General features: G+C 60.5%; 1 protein-coding gene and 1 non-coding gene across 2 annotated transcripts; one reads left to right on the top strand and one right to left on the bottom strand.

Moving 5' to 3' along the window:
• Positions 1–274: 274 nt before the first annotated feature.
• On the bottom strand, positions 275–347 carry TRNAM-CAU. Its single transcript has one exon. It is a non-coding gene; the product is annotated as a tRNA-Met (tRNA).
• A 1,957-nt stretch (positions 348–2,304) lies between these two features.
• MAP1LC3B (microtubule associated protein 1 light chain 3 beta) lies at positions 2,305–7,126 on the top strand. Its single transcript, XM_040982262.1, has 4 exons — positions 2,305–2,417; positions 4,876–4,931; positions 5,595–5,701; positions 6,725–7,126. The coding sequence occupies exons 1-4, from the start codon at positions 2,378–2,380 to the stop codon at positions 6,897–6,899; spliced, it is 378 nt and encodes a 125-aa protein (XP_040838196.1). The 5' UTR covers positions 2,305–2,377; the 3' UTR covers positions 6,900–7,126.
• Positions 7,127–9,558: the final 2,432 nt, after the last annotated feature.

The following is a 9,558-nucleotide window of genomic DNA, read 5'->3' as shown; positions in this document are numbered from 1 at the left end:
AGGGGAGGGCCGAGCCCGGGTCACGCCCACAAAGGGGGAGGGGCCGAGCTCAGGAGACGCCCGTGGTCGTGGGGGAGGAGCCACGCGCCGGCCACGCCCACGAAGCGGAAAGACCAGCGCGCGAGCCACGCCCCTTCCTATAAATGGCCGGCGGGCACTCTGCGGTCCTGCAGTTGTCCAAGGTGGTCAGCGTTGTCATCAGGCCCGCGCCTGCGCGGGACACTAGACAGCACACTGAAGACAGATGCGATCTCCAGGAACAAAACAGTGCGGTTGCCCCGTGTGAGGATCGAACTCACGACCTTCAGATTATGAGACTGACGCGCTACCTACTGCGCTAACGAGGCTTCCTGGTAGTTTGGCCGCCGTGCGTCCCTTTGCAGAATGCGGGCGCCTCCTCCGGGCCACCCCACATCCCCGGCGTGGTGCGGGACAGCGTCCTCGGGCGCGCACCCCGGAGGGACCGACCCTCCAGCTCGCGGCCGTGCACAACTGCGCGCCCCCACGGCGTCCGAGAGAACCCCAAACGCCCTGCACTGCGGGGTGCTCCCGGCAGGCCCCCGCAGCACCCCCACACACGGACACCCCACCGCTCCCTGGAGCGTCAGGGTGGGCATAAGCTAGGCTTGCACGCCATCCTCCCCCCCAGCAAGCTTTCTGTGTGTCCGTGGGTGCCGGGGCTCCTCCTCGCCACCAGCACACTCCAGTCTTTCTGTGCTGCAGCGCTGGCACGGGCGCCTTTGTCTCCGGCCGAGCCTCGGGCTCGCGGCACGGGGCAGCACAGCCGGACGACGTCCCCAGCGCCATTGGTGGGCAGAGCTGGGATCGTGCGGCCGCGCCATGCACGCACGCTTGCGGACAACGCTGCCGTTCCTGTAGCCAGGGGCGCACGGGTGTGTCCGGGTGTCCCGGTGCAGGCCGGCCAGGGCGGCCACGTGGGGAGGACACAGGCGAGGCCCCCGCACGGCACACGGCACAGACCCCCCGGCGCAGCCCGTCCCCCCAGGGCGCCCCGGGCAGCAGCGTCGGGCCCCCGACTCCGGCCGCGCTCACAGCGGCGCCCCAGCGACACCTGTTTGTTTACTTGTCCCCCAGGACGGCGGTGACGTCAGGACGGATGGCGCCTCTGGCCAATAGCGGCCCAGAAGGCCCAGCCGCAGGAGGGCGTCTTCCAATGGGAAAGCGCGGAGGCGGGACGAAGGCGGCATACCCGAGACTCAGCGCCGACCGCCGACTACCTCGCCCTCCATGTTGAGTGTGGCAGGCTTGTTTTTATTTTTGTTTGTGTGTGTTTTCCTTTTGCGCAGGCCCAGTGTGGCTGACAGCTACATCCCCGACATCGCAGTCAGCCTCCCCCACCGTCACGGTCCGTTCCTGCCATGGAAATACGGACTGGAGTGAGAATGACAACCCCAGCACTGCCTGGCTTCCTGGGACGGACGCCTGGCAGTCTAAACGCGCCATGAAATCCCCTAGAGCAGACTCTGAATCCAAAGAAGGACCCACGGTTCGATCTCCAAGGATTATTTCAGAGAACAGTGTTGTCATGCGAGGAAAGCCCGCCCCGCGCCTGTCCCGGCCCGGCGCCCCTTGCCCTGTCGGCTCAGGAGGACCTGCAGGTGTCCAGGTGCCCGTCGGCCTGGGAGAAGCCTGGAGCCTGGGGCAGCCGCGCCGGCCAGGGCAGGAGGGAGGCCGGGGTGCCCAGCCCGCCGCCGGGTCCCCCAGCCCGTGGCCGCCGCTTGTCTGCTCTAGAACCCGGCAGGGCTGTGCAGAGGCCAGAACTCGGTGTTGGGGAGAAAACAGAAACCGAAGTGCAAACAGCCTCCTCCTGGTGGCCGGGGCCATGTCTCCCCAGCGGGTGGGCGGCCAGCAGCCCCAGGCCCAGCTGGACCATGGGCTCCTTTGCCCGTGCGTCTGCTCGTGACCAAAGCCAACAGCGTGTAACAAAGAGAGAAGCGGGCACCTGGGGCTCCTGTGCGGCCCCCCATACGCCCCCTCGGAGGGGGCAGGACGCCCCCCACCCGGGGAGAGCACCCCCACCCGGGGTCGGCGCCCCACGCCCGGGGAGGGCGCCCCCACAATACCCCGGGGAGGGAGAGGGAGCAGGACTGCGCCCCAGGACGCCCCCACACCGGGGACGGCGCCCCACAACGCCCCTCGGAAGGAGAGGGAGAAGGACGGCGCCCCCCACGCCCCCCACGCGCCCCGCCGCCCCGTCAGCCCGCGGCTTCCGCCACGCCCGCCATGGCGCCCGCCCTCGGCCGGCCCCGCCCGCCCGGTGACGCCGCGCGGGTCACCTGACCGGGCTGCGGGCTGAGGAGACACAAGGGAAGACGCCGAGCCGGAGCCGCGACCCCTGCGCGCAGCTCCCCGCGCCATGCCGTCCGAGAAGACCTTCAAGCAGCGCCGCTCGTTCGGTGGGTGTCGGCGGCGGGGCCGGAGGCGCGTCCGGGGCGGGGGAGGCCGCAGGGCCGAGGCCGGGGTCCGAGGGCGCGGGGCGGCGGCCTGCGGGGGACGGGCGCCCGGGGACGGGGCGACTCGGCGCGGGACTTGGCGCGCCCCACGCCGGGCCCGCGGCGCCCGTGTGCGTGGGAGACGGGCCCCTTCCAGCAGCACGCGAGCCGCACTTGTTTGCGGGTTGTTTATTTTTAGATCGTTCTGAGGAAATAAGCGAGGGCAGCTCCCTGAGCAGGCCGCGTGGTCCTGCCCGGGGCTCTCCTGGGTCCAGGAACGCCGCAGGGCGCACCCCAAACATCTGGGTGGGGAGCAGGGCTGGTAGGTGGCACCTGGGAAGGTGACTTGGTGCCAGCACCCTGACTCAGAAACCGCTGCGTGCTTGGAGTTCTTGATAAGCCCAGGAGTTTCAAAGCCAAGCAGTTTTGTTTATAATCAGTCTTTGCAAATGTAGTCCTGCTACGGTGGTAAACTTGGGCCTGAAGCGCTTCTGCAGTTTGTCCCTGTGCTGGTAGGCCGGACCCACGGGGCCCAGCAGCCAGGCCCTCTGCTGCCCTCGCCGGCTGGCACAGCCTGCACTTGAGACTGCGAGAGCCTTAACGCTTCTCCGTGAGATACACTTTTTAAAAAACACTTATTTTTATTGGAAAATCAGACATACAGAGAGGAGGAGAGACAGAGAGGAAGATCTTCCGTCCGATGATTCACTCCCCAAGCAACCGCAACAGCTGGAGCTGAGCCGATTCAAAGCCAGGAGCTCTCCCAGGTCTCCCACGCGGGTGCAGGGTCCCAAGGCTCTGGGCCGTCCTCGACTGCTTTCCCAGGCCACAGGCAGGGAGCTGGATGGGAAGTGGAGCTGCCGGGATTAGAACCTGTGCCCATATGGGATCAGGGAGTGTGCCAGGCAGGGATCATCCCCCAGCCTACTGCCCTGGGCCCTGAAATTTGACTGTAAATGTGCTAGGATATCTCAGAGCAGCTTTCCAAGTGCTGAAACAACGCCTTGGGCAGCTTAGAGGGAGGAGCAGCAGATTCTTTGTTTTTGTTTATTACTGGAAAGGCAGGTAGGTTTACAGAGAGGAGGGACAGATCCTTTCGAGCTGAGCCCATCTGGAGCCAGGAGCCTCTTCTGGGTCTCCCACACGGTGCAGGGTCCCAAGGCTTTGGGCAGTCCTCCACTGCTTTCCCAGGCCACAGGCAGGGAGCTGGATGGGAAGCGGGCTGGCTGGTCCTGGCACTACAGGCAGAGGATTATCCAGCTGAGCCACTGTGCTGGTCTCTGTGCGTGTGAAAGGGCGGCTGCCAGAGGTGGACATTCCGTCCCTTGGCTCCTACATTGGCCACAATGGCCGGATGAAGCAAGAAGCCAGGAGTGCCACCCGGCTCCCTGCCTGTGGCCTGGGAAAGCAGTGGAGAACGGCCCAATGCCTTGGGACCCTGCATCAGCATGTGGGAGACCTGGAAGAGCCTCCTGGCTCCTGATGGGCTCAGCTCATTTTTATTGGAAAGACAGATATACAGAGAGGAGGAGAGACAGAAAGATCTTCCGTCGGATGGTTCACTCCCCAAGTAGCTGCAGTGGCTGGAGTTGAGCTAATCCTAAGCCAGGAGCCAGGAGCCTCTTCCAGGTCTCCCACACGGGTGCAGGATCCCAAGGCTTTGGGCCGTCCTCCACTGCTTTCCCAGGCCACAGGCAGGCAACTGGATGGGAAGCGGGGCTGCCAGGATTAGAACCAGCGCCCATATGGGATCCTGGCACGTTCAAGGCAAGGACTGTAGCTGCTAGGCTATTGTGCCAGGCCCAGAAACAGCTCTTGCATCTGCTGGTTCCCTCCCAGATGGCCGAGGTGAGGAGCCAGAGCTGCAGGCTGAAGGCGGGAAGCGGTGGGTCTGCCACTTGGGTCCAGGCCCGAGGACCGGGGCCACTTTGTTAGCTTCCTAGCTGCGCTAGCAGAGAGCTGCGTTGCAAGTGGGGCAGGCAGATGCTGAACTCGCGTCTGGATGAATGCAGTCCTTCGGAGCGGCCAGCTGCGGCTGTGGCGGCCACGTGGGGCGTGAACCTGTCTCTCCTGTGAATCTGCCTTTCTAATGAAAATAATATACAAACATGAAAAATAAAAGAGAAAATTGTTGGCTCCTGGTTTCGGCTCAGCTCTGCTCCAGCCCTTGCAGCCTTTGGGGAGTGAGCCAGCAGATGGAAGACCTGTCTCCCCTCCCTGTAGAATCTGTCTTTCAAATAAATGCATGGGGGCAGGTGCTGGTTATTCTTGGTCTTGTCACACAGCCGGTAGTGCCAGGTTATCTGTTGCTTGTGACCTTCCGTGTCAGCGTTGTTTGGGCGTGGGCCTTGTCGCGGCCGAGCTCGCCCTGGCGTGTGGACGTGCAGAGTGCCTGACGTCGTGTCTGCTACTCTCCTTGCAGAGCAGAGAGTGGAGGATGTCAGGCTCATCCGAGAGCAACACCCGACCAAGATCCCGGTAGGTTTCCCAGTCCCCGTGGGGCTCTGCGGTCGCCACCTGCTGTCGGTGCGCCGTGTCCCTGTCGTGCCGGATGGATGTGTCCTAAGTATTGTTCCTCGGGTCCTTCAGCTGAAGTCTGATTTTGCTACCCTTAGTTTTATACACTTAACTCAAATTTAATTATTTAGAGAGAATGGAACAGGGGGGCTAGACAGAAGGCAGAATGCAGTAACTCCAGATTTGAACTTTAGTCACTGTGGCCTGGCCGACGTCGGAAGGCAGGAGGGGAAGCTGCAGGGATGGAGAGGTGGCCCTCCCACAGGCTTTCTGGGGCAGGGGGTCTGGGGAAAAAGCTTCAGGGAACCTCAGAAGTCCCAGGCTGGGTGCCAGGTGCACCTAGCCATCTGGGCCGGCTCACTGGAATCCCATGGGATCTGCAGGTCCCCGTGGCATCCGGGGCAGGCCACACTCCCCAGAGATGCCTGCCGCTCTGTAGGCCCTGTTGGCTTTGGCATCCAAGTCTTAGGATGACTAGTGTGTATTTCTTGGTTTCAGATTCAAATAGAACAAAGGGCCACATGGCTCTGTCCTTTTGTAAGAGGCAGCGGTGTGAGCTGGAGGCCGCTCTGCCGTGCTGCCAGGTGCCGGTCCCTTTGTAACACTCCTTCTGGCGTCTCACAGGTGATAATAGAACGGTACAAGGGGGAGAAGCAGCTTCCTGTCCTGGATAAAACCAAATTCCTCGTCCCTGATCACGTGAACATGAGTGAACTCATCAAGATCATCAGGTACCCAGCGCCCCGCGTCCCCGTGTCAGTCTGGCTGAGGGCCGGGTCTGAGACTGTCGCGTGCTGCGTCCCCGTGTCAGCCTGGCTGAGGGCCGGGTCTGAGACTGTCGCGTGCTGCGTCCCCGTGTCAGCCTGGCTGAGGGCCGGGTCTGAGACTGTCGCGTGCTGCGCCCCGCGTCCCCGTGTCAGCCTGGCTGAGGGCCGGGTCTGAGACTGTCGCGTGCTGCGTCCCCGTGTCAGCCTGGCTGAGGGCCGGGTCTGAGACTGTCGCGTGCTGCGTCCCCGTGTCAGCCTGGCTGAGGGCCGGGTCTGAGACTGTCGCGTGCTGCGCCCCGCGTCCCCGTGTCAGCCTGGCTGAGGGCCGGGTCTGAGACTGTCGCGTGCTGCGTCCCCGTGTCAGCCTGGCTGAGGGCCGGGTCTGAGACTGTCGCGTGCTGCGGCTCGGGTACAGGTGGTGTTTCTCCAGCAGCAGCTGGGCATTCTTAGCTGTGCCCAGCAGCCTTGGCCAGCGGGCATACATACCCCACTGGGCAGCGGCAGTGAGTGGAGGCCCGGCTCGTGCCTCCTCTGTCATGTTTGCATCTGTTTCTCACGTGAGACCCTAAGAGCCTGTTTTTTAAGATTTATTTTTATTGGAAAGGCAGATTTACAGTGAGAAGGAGAGACAGAAAGATCTTCCATCTGCTGGTTCACTCCCTGAGTGGCCACAGTGGCCAGAGCTGAGTTGATCTAAGACCTGGAGCTTATGCAGGTCCCAGGGCTCTGTGCTGTCCTTTACTGCTTACTCAGGCCCCAGGCATGGAGCTGGAAGGGAAATGGAACAGCTGGGATATGAACCAGCGCCCATAGGGGATCCCAGTGGATGCAAGGCGAGGGCTTAAGCCACTAGGCCACCGCGCCAGACCCCCCCCCCCAAGAGGTCTTGAGACTGATTTCAAGGGAGTCCCAGGCGGGAAGCATCGTCACTGACTCTCTCCTGGTGACCGGGCCTGCGGGCTGACGCACTGCACGCTGTTTCAACAGGAGGCGGTTACAGCTCAATGCCAACCAGGCCTTCTTCCTCCTGGTGAACGGGCACAGCATGGTGAGCGTGTCCACACCCATCTCGGAGGTGTACGAGAGTGAGCGCGACGAGGACGGCTTCCTGTACATGGTCTACGCCTCCCAGGAGACGTTCGGAAGGCAGGCGTCGGCGTGAGCCTGCGCGGCGCAGCTCCCGGGGCGGAAGGAGGGCTGTCCAGCTGGCCCCACGTCGGCAAGCAGCAGAGTCCGCCTAGGCGTGCTCGCCAGTTGTTTTTGTATGTCAAAACAGCTCCAACCACGTACATTCAGCTATGGGAAACTATTATTTAATCTAGGCTATCTTGTTTTCAAATTTCAGGAGTTTAAAAATAAAACACCTTGCATTCTAAGTTGCCAATAAAATAGGCCGTCAGTGGTTTGAATGCCCTTCCCTCCACAGTGACTTCCAGGCCTGCGGAGCTGCGTCTTCTTGGGGTCGCGGAGCCTGCTGCCTTGTCCGAGGGGAAGCCCCCTCAGCGTTAGGTGTCAAGCACAAGCCCCAAAGCCACGTTTGCCCCCACGTGGGCACGACACAGGGCCCGTGGAGGTGCAGGGGCGGGCAGCTCTGGCGCCTCCCAGCAGCAATACCCTAACCCCAGGCCTCCGTGGTGCCCAAAGACGGTGGATTCGCTTCTGCCTGGGGTTTTTCTCCACGAACTCAACCCAGGCCTGCTCTGGTAAATTAACAATTGGTGCAAAAATTTTTTTCTTTTGTCACTAGCAGAAACTACAGAATGAAGCACTGAGGGGCCCCCTGCCCACCTGGCTCACAGCTAAGTGATCTGTGGCTTCTATTTTGCTTTTTTGTTGCTGCTCAAGGTGTCCTGTTTGAAAGCGTAGTTAGGTCGCCCACCATTGTGAGCTCCCTGCCGCCCCGAGTGCGTGTCCACAGGTCAGGGATGTGTGTCAGCCGACCCAGAGTCCATGAGCACGGGGTCACTGCTTCCTGTTCCCCCCGGGAGCAGCGTGGCTCCCCCACCGGTGGGGGCAGAGAGCAGCGGGCTGCCCCGGGCCTGGGCCAGAGCAGCACAGGGCCCTGCATGCGTGCGTCCGCGGCTGTTTGCACACTGTGTATGCTGAGATTGTATATGCCGTTATAAGACATCGTTGTGACTGCTGTGTGAGCGTTAAGCTCCCTGTAAGGCGTTACTGCATTTTCAGAAAACGTGCTATGCTATGCTAACAAGGGTGACCTGCACCCCACATCAGTGGGTGGTCACTTTAATGACATTTTCATGAATTGAGGCGAATAAAGGCACAGCTGAAAACGGGCTCAGTTTAACAGGATTGGTCCTTCAGACTCCGTTTCTGTAAGCTTGGTGGGGGCACTCTCCAGGAGGGACACCCCTCCCCCCCCCAGGGGAGCCACAGGTGTATTCCAGCAAAGACAAGCAGAGGCCTGCGGCAGCTCTGTGTGGGTCAGACAGTGTTTAGAAAGCTCTGGATCAAGATGAGGTTTAGGCTGGTGCTTCATGGGAGGGGTGGGGACTGTGGGTCCTGCGAATGCGCACCTTGGGACACAGAGATGGGAGGGCCAGCTGGACCTCCCGGCTTCGCCCTGGCCCAGCCCGGCTGTGGGGGGTGTCGGGGGAGTGCACAGGCGGACAGATTGCGGTCTCTCACCTTTCAAATAAGTAGAATCAAAAGTAAAGCCACGGAGTGACTTTGGTACAGCATAGCAGTGGCACTATGAAACACACAGGCTCCCACCTGTCGGGTGGTACCTGGTATCCCGACCACAAGCAACATTGGGCAGAGTGGCACTCATCCCACCCCAGCAAGGACACTGGGCTAGCCTCACCACCCCCAGCCTCCCAGGGCACCTGAGACCTATTCCCGCCAACTGTTTTAACCCGCAAAGGGGCTTTTGGTTTCATTTCTATTTATAGAGAGAGGGGAGAGGAAGATCTTCCATGTACTGGTTCACTCCCCAAATGGCTTCAATGGTCAGAGCTGCGTCAGTCTGAAGCCGGGAGCTGCTTCTGGTCTCCCACACTGGTGCAGGGGCCAAGGACCCGGACGGGTACCCGTGTGGGATCAGCCTGACGGGCTCCGTGGCCTCAGGAACACACCGGTGTCTCTTGCGCGGGAAGACCAAGAGTTAGCGTTTCCCTGGCCCTCTGTGAGACACAACTGACGAGATCCAACGATGGGTCTTCCTTAAAATTTTTATTTTCAGTACATTAAATTTACTCATAAAAACATTCTAAAAATGTACAATTTTTCCTTTTTAACAAAGTATAATAAAACATAAAAATCCCAAAAACAGAATACTTGACATTTACAATTCAAAATCAAATTAGCAGAATATTAAATATTTACAAAACTATATCTTTTAAAAATATTTATAAAGTTACATGCAATTTTGTAGAATTGACAAAAGAATGGCTCAAAAATGAGTTTTCCTTCATTCCTAAAAAGAAAACATGTCCAAGAGAAGCTGTGAGGGTTTCAGTCTTGGTGCCAACGCCGGCCGCGCCCACGGGCCGGGCAGGGGACCTGGCTTGCTCCCGCAGCTCGGGGTGGCGACCGGGACCTCTGGTCTCCACCAGCACAGTATATGGTTTTCTAGAATATTGCGAGTTTTAGTAAAAGATGCTCAGTTCCACTCAGACCCTTAGGACTGTGAACCACTGGCTTCACGTGCCCCCACTCACTCCCTGGGCATCTGTGCCTTGGGGGCCGCTGGTCACAGAGTGGGGGCGAAGCCTGGGTCAGGGCCCCTCCCGAGACCCGTCACTACTGTGCCGCAATACGTCATCTGTAGTGTGCGTGGACTATGCTGACTCCTTACA

This window comes from Ochotona curzoniae, unplaced genomic scaffold, assembly GCF_017591425.1.
Source record: "Ochotona curzoniae isolate NIBS_2020 unplaced genomic scaffold, NIBS_Ocur_1.0 contig_3622, whole genome shotgun sequence".
Taxonomy (NCBI): Eukaryota; Metazoa; Chordata; class Mammalia; order Lagomorpha; family Ochotonidae; genus Ochotona; species Ochotona curzoniae.
This window is presented reverse-complemented; position numbering and strand designations above follow the sequence as displayed.

Coding starts and splice junctions, on each gene's coding strand:
- MAP1LC3B (XM_040982262.1), top strand. CDS start 2,378: ATGCCGTCCGAGAAGACCTTCAAGCAGCGCCGCTCGTTCG. Junction 4,932..5,594: donor AACACCCGACCAAGATCCCG/GTAGGTTTCCCA, acceptor GGCGTCTCACAG/GTGATAATAGAACGGTACAA. Junction 5,702..6,724: donor GAACTCATCAAGATCATCAG/GTACCCAGCGCC, acceptor CTGTTTCAACAG/GAGGCGGTTACAGCTCAATG.